Here is a 16,848-nt window from a genome sequence, read left to right on the forward strand (position 1 = left end):
ATTTTCTTGCTTATCCTAATAGGTAACCTCAGTTCCAGGTATCAATGTATATGGCAATGCATCCACAGTCCAAATAGGTAATATTTCAGGATATATAGATACCCCAGATCCACCAACAATTATCAGCTATTTACCAGGACTTCTGTATAAATTTAGCTGTAGTTATCCTTTGGAATACCTAGTCAACAATACACAACTTGCTTCGTAAGTATGAATATTAGATTTATTTTTAAAGAAATGACTACTGTTTTGTAATCAAAAGTTACTATGATTGCTCCATTTTTATTATGAAACTATTCAGGTTTTAGAGAAGGGGAATTGGTTGTGTTCTGTAAGCATAATACATTCTCAGCACAAGACAGATGTATGAATGTTGGCCCTTTCCATACATAAAATTGTTATCACTCATGAGAATCTAAAGAAGGGAAAAAAGAAAGAAGACAAGGAGAAAAACAGTACTAAAAGAATGTGATTCTCAGAATTTAGTGTACCATTGTATTTGAGCTAGGTTTACTGTTTCGCAATAAAATTTGCTTCCAAAATATTTATTAATCACAAAGTAGATATTTAGATGCTTCGCTGCAAGTAACTGAACTGAAAACAATTGTTGAACTGATTTACCTCAGATACAATTGGTTTTCACACAACAAAATTTTAATATATGGCTCAGAAATAAATGCTACCCTATAAATTACTGGATGACTATTTTGTATTCATTCCCTAATTTTTTGTTATGAATGCATTGCTCTTTCTGTGAGGAAGATAAGTAGTTGCAAATTTTGATAAATAAAATAAAAATTAGCGTATATGTCTTGTTTTAATAAGAAAGAGAATTGAATATGTGACCTATTAAATAGTTTCGCTTTATAATCTATTCATAGGTCATCAGCTGCAATTTCTGTAAGAGAGAACAATGGTACATTTATAAGCACTTTGAATTTGCTCCTTTACAATGTAAGTAGAAACAAATGGCCTAAATATATTTGTTCTGTTATACAAATGTTCTAGACATCTTTTTGCTATTTATTTGTTTATTTTAAAAAGTCTTTAAACTTGCATGAAAGTTCTTTCATCAGGGATAAAAGGAAACATATCTGGTTTAATGAAACCTGAGTGTCCTTAACATCTGAAAGCCATTTACAAACTATTTTTTAAGGTGGTTAAGAGAGGAAGTATCAAAACCGAGTGTACCTTTGAAGATGCCAGACCTTGATAGACAAGATGACTTTCCCTCAGTTTGCCAAGCAAGAGACCAGTGTCTTTTGATGTCCTCATGGGAAACATGTAGATGGGGCTCTTTGGGACAATCCTGGGTCCTTTCTTGCTCTAGAAAATCCCTAAGAGCTTATCTGTTCAATGGCTTGTATTTTGGTTGTGATTCTTGGCTCTGGATTCTGCCGATCCATCTTTGGTACACTGTTGTTTCCCTGGAAGTCCAAATTTAGAGAATAGGTTTTTATCATCTCTTTTCAGAATTAAAAAGTGCTGTCATATTCTTTTTCTTTTTCCAAAGTAAAACTGGCCGGACCACCTTTTAAGCTTTTTTCATACAATTAGTTTCCTAGCAGTGAATCATTGCTTTTGGACCTTTTAAAATGAAACTAATTATTTAAATTAGCATAGCTGCTAGAATTTTACTTTGATCAAATTAGAATAAACTGAAACTCACTCATCATCATAATTTGAAAATGAAACATGATAAAATTGCTTCTGCCTCTTGTGTCACACTGAGTGTCATAGTCAGTTTATAACCAATGAATATCCCATGTTCTTTTCCCCAAGTATTGCTACCAACCAAAGTGTTATCCTACACTGGAACATCTGAGTTTTATCTGGCAAGGTACCAATATTGGATCTGTCTCTGATAAATTTCATTTGGAGTAGAATATCTCAAACATATCTCAAACAAGATTATTTTGAATTTTACTTCTGTCATTTTGTATATTAGTTATGCTGTCAAAATTTGATAGATCTGAAAATTTTATAAACATTTTCTTCATAAGTTTAACCAAGACATTAATAAACTTTTGGACCAGTACAGAGCCTAAGATTGTACTTCTGGCATTGAACTCTATCCAATTTAATATAAAAACTCTTTGTGATTTTCAAGCCAAGTATGTATCCAAAATCATGCCATCCAATCTACATTTAATTAGTTTACTAATCAGGATGTCAAAGCACACTTTGTCAAATTCTCAGTAAAGTAAAAATATTTTATTACTACACTTTATTAAGGAAATCTCTTATATGAAAAGATGGAGAGAAAGTCAGTCTGGCAATAAAAGTTAGACAATTGCACATTGTTACCACATCAGTGATTGCCATCTTGTTTTTGAAATGCTTACCACTTTATGATCTTCTTCTGCATTCTCTGCAATTTCTTTAAAATACATTTGAAAATTCTAGTTTTTTCTGTGTCCTGGAATGCAATTGGAGTGTCCTCAGATGAAATTCATTCAAGGTATACAGAAATTCTATGTCCATGTCTATCAGGCTCAGTCTTCAAGGCATGCCCTTTGCTCTTCACAAATTCACTGTTTAACACATATATTCTTGACGAAGAAGATTATAAAAAAAACAAGAGATGAATTGTTTGTTCTCCTGATCTTTTATTGCTCCTCAGCACTTTGCATTCTTCATTCAGCCCCTATTTTCTAGTTATTTCCATTTATTCTAAACATATACAGTATAAGGAAGCCCTTATTCAGTCCTTAGCATCTGCTAGCATCAGATTATTCTAAGCTCTGACTTGCTTAACATATTTTCTACAGTTCTGGGCTTTGTGTTTACACTTTTTAAAAATGATCTGGCTTTCTTTCCATCTTATAATCTTAATTATAATTATAATATGGAATCATAGTATTGTGTCTTATGTTCTGTTCAAATTTTAACTTAAAAAACCCCAAGATGACAAAACAGTCACATGGATAGAAAAAAACATATTGAAAACATAGGTGAGGATTATAATCTGGATAATGTTGTTGAACGACAGCAACAATCATCATCATCATCATCATCATCATCATCATCATCATCATCATTCCAATTTTGTTTTCAGTTTACAATGGAAGTGTTCTGATTAATCAGCACTAAGATTGGCCCATCTGGCACCGGGCAACAGTAGTTCAACTGATTCAGTTATTCAGCCTGGATGTAGATTCCACAAGGGTTCCACTAGCGGCTTCAGAAATCATACATCCATTGTAAAAGAAGGCATTTATCTGATATCCCAACCATGCTTAGGTAATGGCCTGTTTTAAAAAATATATAGCCATAAGTACTGATACAGCAAATAATTACAGTTTTTTAAACTTGGGGAAACAACTTGTGTCATTTCAGAACTTTAACTCTTAGTTGTGAGGGATTCTGGGACTTGTACTTTTTCATCATCAGGAATTTAAAAAAACATTTACCCCTAATATAAATCAATGTTAATTTTATTCTCTTTACTTAGTTTTGTGGCAGGGCATTAAGATAGTTAATATTTTATATTGTTCTTAACGACAGATAATGCTTTCTATTTATTAGCATGATAATTAAATTTGAATATATGTAATTGAAAATGCTTGTATTAAATAAATAGGGACATTGAGTGGGACATGTGAAAATTTAACTGATTTTTTATTTATAAGGCCAACATAATCTTCCAAATCTTATTTTGTGTTGATTAGATTTTTTCTTTATCCATTCAAATATATAATTTAAAAAAATCATCTTTCCATTGCTCAGCTGGCATTTTACTAAATTACAATTACATTTTCAAGATTATTATTCATCTCATCATGAACCTAGAGTATAATTCATGCAGTTGATTTAAAAGTCTGTGCTTTAGATTTCGAATATAACAAATGAGCTACAACTATCATAATGGAATAATAGTAACTGTAGTTAAACAAATGTCTTGTTTTGCTTTCTAGTGACATGCAGTTCTACAGACCACATCAAAAGATGTTAGATTAAAACTAGTGTATGTACACAATTAGAAAGAAAGGAGCAAATTTCTGAAAACTTTGAGAAGAAGGAATATTATATTGTGCTGAAAGGATCGAAATAAATTAGTTTCATTAAAATTCATGCTACTAATAGTAGCCAGTACTATTTTGCCAATAGTACTAATTTTTGGTTTTATACACTGACCTTATAAATAAGAACCAATTGGGCATAGTAGTTAAGTGCTGTTATAGAAATCAGGATCCTGTGAGTTCTATGCGTAGAAACTGCCTGGGAGACTTTGGACCAGTCACTGTCTCTCAGCCCAATCCAACTCAGAGGGTTTTAGTGGTAGAGAAAACAGGAGGAGAAAACAGTATTATGCATATTCATCACCTTTATAAATGTAATAAAGGTGAGATAACACTAATATAAAAATAAAATAAATAAAATCCTCTGTACAAGATGTACCCTTCCCCACGGCAGGTTGCTCTCTCCCAGTAATGTGTAACAACCTTCTCTTCTTATGATAAAGCATTTTGTTGAATAGCTTTCTGATGCAAAGAGGTGTGCAAATTATTCATCCTTTTAGAACAGCTGAGCTGCTAAACTCTAAGATGGTAACATCTATTAGATATTGTTCTAACTATAATCAGTTTTTCCCTTAAAAACAAAGAACTTAACAGAATTGTTTTAGAGCATGTAATTGATGAGTATCATGTATCAGTTTATTTTTCCAGCTGACTCACACCACAAAATATTAGAGAATCACGTTTCTCACCTGTCTAACTCAAAAATTAACACACTCACCTCCATGTATGAAAAGAATAATAGCACATGTTAAGCCATGTACACTACTTTAAAAATAAAAAGGCTAACTTCATTCTGAATGGTACATTTCTATTTATAGTTTAAGCATGATATCAAAAATTTAGGAAATGGGTTAGATAGGTGTAGGTCAATCTCATGTCATCATGGTGGCATCAAGTGACTATTGGGATTTCCCCCCTCTTTGCTAAACCGGGCGTGGGAGTGACCAGTATATAATGCAACCGGTCCCCAGGCTGGGAGTTTAAGAGCCCTGGGGCAGGGGATTACTATTCTGGTTTGTATAATTTCTTTTGGATTTTTTAAAATAATCTAGCTTTTTTTATTTATATATTGGTTTACATTCTCTCATACTGTAGTCTAGCATGAGAAAAACATAAAAGAACAGATGGTCTTTTAGTATTGAATATAGCTAATAACCCAGTGTTGCCTGGGTATTTATTTATAGGGGGAAAATGTCCGGGCCAAATGTAATTTCTAATCTTGCATTTTCTCCCTTACCAGAGGGAGAGCCCTTATGGAGTACTGTGAAGCTGTTACCATGGCAACTCCAATGTGCTGTACAGTAGAAGCCATTTTAAGGCACAGCAGACTGTATCTTAATAGAATACCCCCCCAAGGGGCATTAGGGGTTACTTACCCCCACAGTATTTTTTTCTAGAGAGTAAGTCATCCGTGTACCAAATTTGATTAAAATTGCTTGAGGCATTCCAGAGTTGGAACACACACACACACACACACACACACACACACACACACACACACACATACACACAGCCATTTATTATAATTTAAAGCTTCAAAACAGATAAACTGTTTTGTCAAAGAGGGGCATCAAATTTGACAAAGATTAGTATATGCATTTTGAACCTTCAAAATTAGATAGTATTAATAAAGGGACTTATAGCATTACTCTGAGATAAAAAATTGAAAATAGTCTATATGGTAGGAGTGAGTTGTGCCAAATTTTAAATAGGTAGTTGAGAGATTTTAAATAAAATGAAAGGATGTTGATAAGAAATTAGTCTGTGTATTGATGAATGTTTTGGAAATAATGGTTATAGGACTGCAGCAGAAATGCTAGCCCAGATAAATCCATTTTGGAACCATTTAGTGCTAGAGATCAAGGTGACAGGAAACTTGTTAAGGAAACAGTAATATTTCTCTACTCCCCAAGTCATAGTGAATGGGGGAAGGAGAGTTATCAGTAGCTGTCTTATTCTAAGGCTCAGTACAGATGCATTGTTCACTGAATCCAACATCATTCCCTACTCATTTGCTTTCTGCAGCAAAGTGTCATTCCATTTTGAGCATACTTCTTTGTGTTGTCATCTTTGGGAAATCCCTAATAAATAGATCATGATAGTGATATGATCTTTGGAAGGACACAAATTGGAGCACAGTAGATTCAGACCGATTTGCCCTGCTGGTGTGTTTGTTTATTCATTATCCCAAACTGACTGATGATCAGAGGTATAGTAACTATAATGTAGCTCCATAAGCAATAATCTATCTGACACACTCTGAAAAAGAATGTATAGCACTTTGGGGCACTCTTTTATACTCAACTTTCACATACTGGAATGAAATATCTGTAAGGAAAGTAAAGATCATTATATTGCATTATGCAGTGCTCTCCACTGCAAAAAGGTGGTTACAGTTTCTTGCAGATCTGCCTTGTTTCATATTGAAAGGTTAGGAATGAAGAGCCAGATTTGGAAGGACAGCTTCTTTTTATTTTCCTAAAGGAAATAAATGCTGATAGTATGTTAAAAGTACCTGAAATTTGTCAAAGCTGATACTGGGCATTCAATTTGTGGATTATATTTGCAAAACAAAATTCACATTCTGCTTAAGTAGAAGGTGGCAACATTGGATTAATTCATTTTGTGATATTGGTGCTCCTAATGAATTCATACATATGTATAAATCTACTATTGGATTTATTAGGATTACTTGGTGAACAAGGGATGCTTTTGAGAAATGATTGTGTTGGGGTCAAGATATTACTCTACGAGGAGCATAATTAATTAAGCATGAATACAAAGGATACTAATTTCCATATATTAAAATGTAATATACTCTAGTGCTGTGCTGTGTTTGCTTAATGAATTAAGGTACAATTATCCACTATTGCCTCTGAGTGACTTAAATACTGCTAAGGTAGCGTTCATTCTCAGATTAATAAAACTAAAAGCTATTGGTATATTCACTTCATTATCCCTACTTTTTTTTTACTATGGTATCATGTAATAAATGCAAATACTCCTTTAAACGTACTTAGACATTTTCAAACATGACAATTTAATAAAAATATAAAAGGGAACATAGGAAATAAAACAGTTGGAAGAGTTGGAAGAGACATTATTACAAGGAGATCATAGTGATGTTCCTGGGGCTAAAAAGTCAGCAATTAGAATTCATGTCAGAATTCAGAACAACAAGCTGCTTTGGGAAAGCACATGACTTAAAATATAATTTGATTCATATCTTTTATATCAATGTCCTAAAAATATGGCTTAGTAAATTTATAGGTAATTCAGGCCAAGTGCTCTGCAAGCTGCTACTCTTTCTCATGTGTGTGTGTGTGTGTGTGTGTGTGTGTGTATCAACACAGCATTCATATATAACCTTGAAATTTTTCTAGTAGTAAAATAAAGTTACATGGATTTGATGCCCCACTAAGCGAGAAGGGATTTCATTCAAAGCAAGAACTCCAGATTTGGAACAGATGTTTTCACCATTTAATTGGATATTAAAACTTGGCATCTACTGATTTTGTTAGCCTTGTATGATCTAAAGGCATTTTTATTTTTAGGAATTTTAAACCAATTAAACTAAAATATACCCTCATGCAATAAAGTTCATGAAATAATAAAACTACAATGTTTATCATTGCAATAATACTTAACAAGGAAGAAAAGAAAAACTGACGACTCTCTGCTAAATTATGCTATAACCATATATTTTTTATCATAGTCCTCTTCTTTTATTCCTTTGCTGGGAGAAAACTCTGTAGCAACTATTGGCTTTCAGCAATCCATTATGGCCGTGATGGTGAATCTATAGCACGCGTGCCTGAAGTGGCACGTGGAGCCATGTCGCCTGGCATGTGGGGCATTGCTTGCTCCTCTTCTGGGTTTCTGGCATGCATGCATGTGTGATGATCAGTTGGCCTTCATTGCCGGAAACTGGAAGAACTGGTATGTCAGCCAGCACGTGCATGCGCACCAGAAACCGGAAGACTAGCTGGCTGGCACATATGCACATGCTGGAAACAGGAAGTTCACTTTTTGGCACGCGCATGCCCTTTGGGCAGGTCCTGTTCTGGGTTGTGGGCCCAACGAACACACACACATGTGCTCTCTCCTTGGGCACTCAGTGCCGAAAAGGTTCACCATCACTGCATTATGGCAAGCAGGCAGACATCTTTCCTTCCAGTTTCACAGGAGAAAACCCAAAGCCTAGCCCTAAAATCCACTGTTTTTAATTTTGATACATTAAAAGCCCGATATTCAGAATATTGTCAAAAATGTCTCTGTAACAGGCAATGGTTGGTCCAACCATATATTAATAATGTTATTGATTTCACCACAATGTAATAACAGAACAAGTTGCAATCAATTCCTATTAAATATGATATAAAGAAACTACCACATTTTAATTAATTAATTTCACATTGCTTAAAGCATTTACCAAAATACATTGTTTTATGAAGGCAAAATCTTTTTAGAACTTTGTAAATTGTAAAGAACATATTACTAAATTTAGTTTTTTACTGCAGAATTTTTAACTACTATAGAACTTCAAAAGCAAAAAAGTATCCGATTCAAATATGCAGAATAACAGTTTTTTAAGCTGGACAACTAAGAGATAATATCTATATCAAATTAATTAGTTAATATTGCAAATATTTTTTAAAAATTGCTACTTCAGAAATGAGCTTGTCCTTAATAATGTATCTGTATGATAACCTCAGTTTACTCCAAAATACAGATTTTGATGTTTTTTCTATCTGTGATGTTGCTATAATATAAGCATCTCGTGGGCAATGTATCAAAATTATATCTGTGTCCCAGTATTTTTCATCTATAGTATGTCTTGACATATTCAGTAATCCCACTAAAACAATATCTAATACAAAGTTTAAATGGAATCATATATAATTCTTAAATTGAGGCAGAATAATTCTGAAATGTATTATTCCAGTTAGTAACTAAAGATAGTATCTAGAAGGATAAGCATAACTTTTATGAAAGAATTGTAATGCATATAATCAAAGCAAGATATCCTTGCATAAGAAATTAATTCACAGTTCTACTTTTATTTAAAATTCTGTGATAGAATGAATATGAGAAGACCTCTCAAACTGTAAATCAAAGCAATTGATTTAAGTATTTGTACCACGTTTATATATTGAAAGGAATCCTAGAAGATTATCTAAGCCATCTTTGATTTGAATTAGAATGGGGTAACATTAAATCTACTAGTTAAGGATTGCTAGAAATGATTACACAAAAATAAAGGTCATAGAGATGTTTTATATCAATATAACAGAACTATGTATTTGGGAATGGAGCCATGTCGCCTGGCATGTTGCAATTTTATGCACACTTATCTGGTAACAACCTATTAAATTTAATATGCCTTTGTTTTGTATAAGGTCAAACTGCATTATATGTATGATTGCTTATTTACTTTTTTTAAAAAATAAGATACTACCCAATCTTATTTAAAATTTCAATTCAACATCTAGTATTCAATTTAGCTTCTAGTATTACATTTAAAATGATCAAAACCAAGTATTAAATATGTAGTTGATAAGATGTAAAAATCTAAATTTGCTTTATCTTGAATGCCAATGAGTTTCAGTACAATAGTTTCAACAGAATATATGGTTGTATATTCGCAAAAAGTAGGGATTATAAAAGTAAAGCTGTTTTTACTGTCTCAATATCTTTTTGATATTAAGGGAACTCTAGATAATTTTAAAAAAACACTGCTAAACTGAAGAGACAGATTATTTGTATGTTAATGCATTTTACAGCCTGATATATAGATTCAATGTAACACTTTTTAACCATTCACATAGCATGATTAATATTTGATTTAGTTCCTTTACATACTGTCTGATACCATTTGTATTTTCTGAAGAACTTATCTTTAAAAATTCTGACATATGGTCCCTATAAACTACAATATTAAGTGCATTCATGCAAGTGCATTTGGTCATATTGAATTATATCAGTGCACTGTTTCAGGTTTAGGTGGTGCCAAATACACCATGTAAATCAGTTGAAGCTAAAAGCTATTTGTTTGCAAAAGTTCCATTTATTTTAAAATGATTGTAACAAATGAGAAAATCATCATGGATCTGTGTCTTACGTGATGGGCCAGATTAAATTTTTTATTGCAAACATGGACCTACCAATCTGGGCTACAACTTTTCCCCTGAAAAATGCATGCAGAACCACTGTTTAAAGAAAGAAATATAAGATCAGTCTAGACTTCTTTTACTATTTTTCTCAATAGTCCCTTTAGAGTCATTTTGTTAGTGATTATGTTTGCTTTTAAGTGAATAAAAAGGTGTTGAGGGAGCAATTTTGAGGAAAACTGTATAAACAAATTATAAATTACACTTGGTTCAACACTATTTCCCCTTCCTAGGAGGAGATAAATTCCTAGGACTTCCAGTGATATTTTAAAGTAGTGTGCACTAAACGTTCCTTGCCTTGCAGAGAACTATGAATTATCTTATTTATTTTCTATTAGAAAATATTACATTTTAGATTTCTGTAATTTCACTGTAACTTCTATGTTATGACATTGCTACAATATTTGCATTTATTATCTAGGACTCTACCTACAGCCAACAGCTGATTATACCTAACACAGGACTACCTTTAAAAACAAAAGTTTTTGCAGCTGTGAGAGCAACAAACCTGGATGGAAGGTACTGCCAATTATAATAATAAATTAGCTTTGCATTTAATGCATGAATTGTGAACTTATGAAGTTGTTCACATGGGTTGAATTCACAAATTATGTCTAAACAGCCTGATTATTGATTAACTTGTTTTCTAAGTTGATCCAGCATTGCTGTTAATGAGTCAGATTTTTTTATTTTATTTACCATATTTGTTGTACTTTGCTATTATGATTGGTCCTGGATTGAGTTACATAAAGAAAACCTAGATGGTCTAGGTTCATCCAACTGCTAAGCTACAAAACACAAACCAACCAACCAATCAACCAGCCACCCAACAAACAAACAAACTCCCAAGAACTCTCCAAAACAAGCAATGAAGAAATCTAACCAAGGTTAAGAATATTCAAGATCATTAGGAAGACCAAAGCATCTGGTTGGTCTTTAGTTGAATGCTGTTTGAATAAAAGCATAATCACTGAATAAAAGCAGATCACTGGCTTAGCTCACCCAGAATAACTAACTCTAACTTACCAGGATATCAGGCAAAATTTATTTTCCATTATATGCTCTTCAATTCTTTAAATAAGAATTGACAGCTTTAACTACTGCAAATGTATAAAGAACTTGAGCACATAGTTTAGGCATACAACATATGACATTCAGAATGGAGCTTTTCTTTGGGCTTGTCAAAAATCTGTATTCAGTCACTATGAATTGGTTAATAGTTTACATTATTTTAAAGTTTTGGATATTGATCATTGTCTGGTCTTACATAGTAACCTAAGCTATAAACAATGGTTTGTCTATAGAATGGCTAGTTAATTCACATCATATCAAATTCATACCCATATTATGACTTAGTAGGATTTATGAACCAAACAATCTAGAGGTGTTTTTTCAGTTATTTTCTTGTATGTTCAAAGCAGAATCTACCTCAATAGATTATAGGGAATAAAAATAAAAACTGTATAGCTAAAATGTAGAATTGTGTGATGCACATATCTATTAATCTTTAGGCAGATAGATTCCTTTCTGAGTAGTAGATAGGATTTTTAGCAGAATACTTCTATTTTATATCTGCCATTTCTAGGCTGAAGTTTTTTTTTTTAAAAAAATCTTGTTCAGAAGGCAGAGGATTTTAGTGGGCACATTCACTTAAAACACATAACAAAATAATAGAGTTGGAAGGGACGCTGAAGATGTTCTAATCCAACCCCCAACTCAAGCAGGCAGCCCTATACCATTTCAGACCACCCACAACTTCTGTAGGCATGCTGTCCATGATTACTTGTTCTCACTGTTAGGAAATGTCTCCTTATTTCTTGGTTGGTTCTCTCCTTGATTAGTTTCCCTCCATTGCTTCTTGTCCTTCAATTGCTTTGTAGAACAGGCTGGCCTCTTCTGCTTTGTGGCATCTCCTTAGATATTGGAACATGATTACTTAACGTGATTACTCATTTTGTGGGCTCATACAACACATTGAACCATAACCTAACCAACTGCTCTGGAACTTGCTAAGTCACAGAAAGTAAACAAACAATAAATAAAAACGAAAAAAAAAACCCTACCTAAGTTAACATGTTGTGCAAATCCATTTGCAAGGTTTTACCCCAAAACGTTACACATGTTGTAAGTTACTAAAAAGACAGTAAATACACGTAAGATTGTAATGAATGAGAAATAGTTTCTTTAACTGTTAATTCTTTTTCTTTGGCAGATGGAATGTTTTGATGGATTACTGCTACACTACTCCATCTGGAAATCCAAATGACAATTTGCGATATGATCTCTTCTTTAGGTAGACATTTTTAACCATCATGTTTATATTTTACATGATTGTGATGGATTACATAAAATATATTGTTTTAAAAGTCAACTCAAACGTTTTAATTGCTTAGATACAATATTAGTTTAATAATTATTTACACTGTTAAAATGTCAGCTAATATAATAAGTAATGCATATAGAAGAATTGAATCTTTGGAATCAGTGCAGAAATATGCATATAAATAATGGCTATCTGCTAAGTCCAACCTATTCTATTTGCCTTCATCAATAAATATATTCTAAGCAAATAGTCTCAATTGATGGCTTCCAATTTGCATTGCATTCAAAGGAAAAAATTATGGGGAATAGTATGATAAGTGGATACAAGTCACACTGAGTATATATTTCTTCCAGTACTGGAGGAAGTGTATATTTCAATTCCATTTATGGAATTCATATTCATATGTGATTTTGCCATAATTTTCTTGATTAGCGGGAATGTACGTATTTTGGGACAACATTTCTTTAATATATGTACACATTTTAAGTGGAAATGTTGATGGTAAGATGTAGGGAATTGTGAAAAATGTAGAGTATTCTTATTTACTGTGTATATAAGTCCTATAACGATGAATTATGTCAATTCATATTTAAATTATGAAGCTAATTAATTTTGTTCATAGTCTGAATTTATATTTGCCCTAAGGATGAGTTGCTGTAGCAATACAAGTTGTCCCATATGGTACAAGCAATTTATATCTGAAAGATGTTTGATGTTAAACTTTTGAAATAGTTAATAGGGTAATACAAATAGAGTATGTTCAAAAGGAAGTTTATTCATTTATTTAAATGTATAATATATGCTTTGTCATGGAAATCAATGTTCCTTATGTCAAAACTCTAGGTAATATCCAAGTCAGGCTTTTTTTTTAGAGGCAGAAGGTGTGTGAAAAGAAAAGCCAAGAATTTCTAAAATGTAGTATTGTTAATGTATTTCTCAAGCAATGAAAGTTACTCATTTCATTTATTTCTTTTTTCAGTTGTGACAAAGACCCTCAGACAACTATAATTGAAAATGGGAAGAGTCAAATGGGCCGATTTTCTTTTGAGGTGTTCCGCTTTGTGAAACATAAGAACCAGAAAATGTCTGCGGTTTTTCTACATTGTATCACAAAGTTGTGCAGAGCGGATGACTGCCCCTTTCTTGTTCCAGTATGTTTTAGAGTGTTTGTGTAATGGTGCAACTTGAAGGGCTTAACATTAGTGGGTGATAATAGATAATCTTTTTAGAAAGTAGTTGACTAGTGTGTAATAAAATCCATACTCTCAATGATAGATGAACCTCCAATGTGGAAGTTACACTGAGATGAAATAATCAAACTGAGTTCTGTTAGCTTTGGTGAATCTTGTTGTTCCCGGCGGATTCCTTCCACTCTCAGACACATTATTTATTTAACTGAAAGGTAGGACTTGGGAAATTATTAATTATAAACTATGAAAGAGTGATGTGAAAGTCAGTATGTAATATGATTACCTAAAATCTAGATTCATCTTCCAATAAGCTTATGGTGAGAAAAACTAAATCCAAAATAAAATCAACTTAATGTAGGGAGATACTTTATATAAATTCCTGAATTGCTGAAAAATTAGATATAATCAATGATACCGAGCAGTGTTCAGAATACAAGGAGTGTTTGAGTTGCCCAAAGTAGGATGGGAAAAATTACTCCTCTTTCCTCTTGTGCTCTAGGAAATATATGTTCATTTAGAAAGGTAGGCAGCATCCCTCATAGTATTATTATTTCAACTTTTTCACAGATGGAAGCCGTTCTGTTTAAAGTAAACTGTTCTATTTATATGTGGGTAGAATGTCTCCATAGTGAATCAAATAACAAACCTGCTGTTGATAAAATAGTCTGTCAATTTGAATTCAGTATTTCAGTTTATGAACTATTTTTTACCCAATAATTGCAGAAAAGATATCCAAGCTGGACTCTGTGAATATTTGTTAAGTTAAATTTATTTTAAATTCAAGTTTACAATTGAAGTTAATTTGTATAGATTTCTTTTCTCAGCCAAACTAGAATAGGCTTGTAGTAACATTAATACTTTTAGCTGCTTTTTTGCACCTAGCTTAGATTTATTTATTTAAAGGTGCTTATTATTTAGAATGATCACAGGACTGCCTGGAGTCAGGGCCGAGGGATTCCTTTGACTCAGCCTGAGCTTTCTTTCCCCTTTCTTATAGCAATAGCAATAGCAGTAGACTTATATACCGCTTCATAGGCCTTTCAGGCCTCTCTAAGCGGTTTACAGAGAGTCAGCATATTGCCCCCAACAATCTGGGTCCTCATTTTACCCACCTCGGAAGGATGGAAGGCTGAGTCAACCCTGAGCCGGTGAGATTTGAACCGCTGACCTGCTAATCTAGCAGTAGCCTGCAGTGCTGCATTTAACCACTGCGCCACCTTGGCTCTTAAATAATTATGCTTAAATAATTAATAAACATAAGATACCGAACGGTGGCTCAGTGCCTATGATGCTGAGTTTCTCAATCGGAAAGTTCTGCGGTTCTAGTGCCGCATAACAGAGTGAGCTCCGGTTACTTGTCCCAGCTTCTGTCAACCTAGCAGTTCGAAAGAATGTAAAAATGCAATTAGAAAAAATAGGAACCACCTTTGGTGGGAAGGTAACAGCATTATGTGGCCCTTCGGCATTTAGTCATGCCAGCCACATGACCACAGAGACATCTTTGGACAATGCTGGCTCTTTGGCTTTGAAATGGAGATGAGCACTGGCCCTTAGAGTTGGAAATGACTAGCACATATGTGTTAGGGGAACCTTTACCTTTACCTAAGCTTAATTGCTAGAATCTGTTGGAACCACATCCCTTTATGTTTAATATCCATTCCTTAGAAATCCAGGTAATTAACAACTGTTATAGTAGGGTATATTGCATTTTTATTATAGAGACTCCATGGTGTGCCAGTTTGTTATCCCAACCTTTTGATTCTACTTTTGTATTGTATATTTTCAAATATTCATTGCTGATGATTTTTTTAATTTTCTAAGTATTCCAACTGAGAAGAAGTATTCTTTGAATAACACATTCCACAGCTAGGGAATATTTCTCTAATCTTTTATTTTAAGTTTTCATCCCCCCCCCCCAAGTTCTGCTGAGGTGCTGACCAACTTTTTAAAATAGATTTTCTGAGTACGTAGAATAATGTAAGTTATAAAGAGGGTAATTGTGTTCTGAAGGGTTTGGAAACAGCTCAGCAAAGACTGGAACATACAGAGGACATTCAAGTGTAAAATTATGGAAATAATTTCCTACTTAGGTTTTATGGAAGTATCTGCTGGATGGAGACTTTTCAGTAAAGAATTAGTGAAAGAAGCAATCATTAGCCTGAATTTCATCTGCTATTCTCCAATCAAATGTGGAGTAATTTGAAAAACCTCCCAGATGAGATTCAGTGGTCGGATATGACTGGTACGCCCCTGTATGAGCATACCGGTGGCTGCTGGGAGCACCAGGTACCATTCCAGTGTGGTGCTCTGGAGGGCCCACCAGCCCATTCACCCTCCTTACCTGTATTTGACCTGATCAGGGCTTACGTGCACGGAGCATATGGCGCCTGCGTGATGCTCCACCAAACAGCTGGAGCATCATGGAGCATCATGGGTGGTAAGTACGAATGTGTATGCTGCGCACATGCTGCGTGTGTGCTGCGTGCATGCATGTGGTGAATGCCCAGCCCCGTTGTACTGTACTGGTTGCAATGGGATCCAGAATCCACCACTGATGAGATTCCTCATGCAATATATAACCATTATACAATAAAATAAGTTCTGAATATGTTAAGAAAAACAACCAAAAATGAATGACGGTATATTTAGTGGTTTCCAATGTTTCAGTGCAAGCAAGCTTTTTTAAGCAGGAGGGTTCTGCTTTTAGTTTTGTTTTTTTAAAGGTCCAGTTTATATACAAAATTAAAATAGAACACCAAAGAAAAATATTATTTTTATCTGTTCTGAATCATAATTATTGAAACTTCTAGGCCTGCAGTAATAGAAAAAAAAGAGATGTGATGAAGCAAACCACTTGGACACCTCAGAGCATTTCTGGAAGTGCAGTAATATCTGCTGGCCCGATAATTACGAGAACTGGTAAGGACAATCATCCTACATGATGTCTAAAATATAAATGGAAAGTTTTCTGTTCAAGAAATAGATTCAACACTTGTATTTGATTGTTTAATTCTCATATGATTAGGTATGTAGTCATACGTAAGGCAGTTTTGACTCACATGCTCCTCATGAAGGAGAAGACTGATGGTTTTTCTTGGGAACAAATTTCTTTATTTAGCCTTGTTTGACAATTGTCGTAATTA

The 16,848-nt window shown here is 33.6% G+C and overlaps 1 protein-coding gene across 1 annotated transcript in view; it reads left to right on the forward strand.

Moving 5' to 3' along the window:
• LOC116509865 (zona pellucida-like domain-containing protein 1) overlaps window positions 1-16,848 on the forward strand; it is a 37,640-nt gene that overhangs the window by 19,119 nt on the left and 1,673 nt on the right. Inside the window, exons 3-8 of the mRNA XM_032219149.1 lie at window positions 23-204; window positions 882-954; window positions 10,614-10,711; window positions 12,405-12,485; window positions 13,495-13,666; window positions 16,516-16,624. Of these exons, the coding sequence (XP_032075040.1) occupies window positions 23-204; window positions 882-954; window positions 10,614-10,711; window positions 12,405-12,485; window positions 13,495-13,666; window positions 16,516-16,624 (715 nt within the window). The remainder of the gene's footprint in view (window positions 1-22; window positions 205-881; window positions 955-10,613; window positions 10,712-12,404; window positions 12,486-13,494; window positions 13,667-16,515; window positions 16,625-16,848) is intronic.

This window comes from Thamnophis elegans, chromosome 6 (assembly GCF_009769535.1).
Source record: "Thamnophis elegans isolate rThaEle1 chromosome 6, rThaEle1.pri, whole genome shotgun sequence".
NCBI lineage: Eukaryota > Metazoa > Chordata > Lepidosauria > Squamata > Colubridae > Thamnophis > Thamnophis elegans.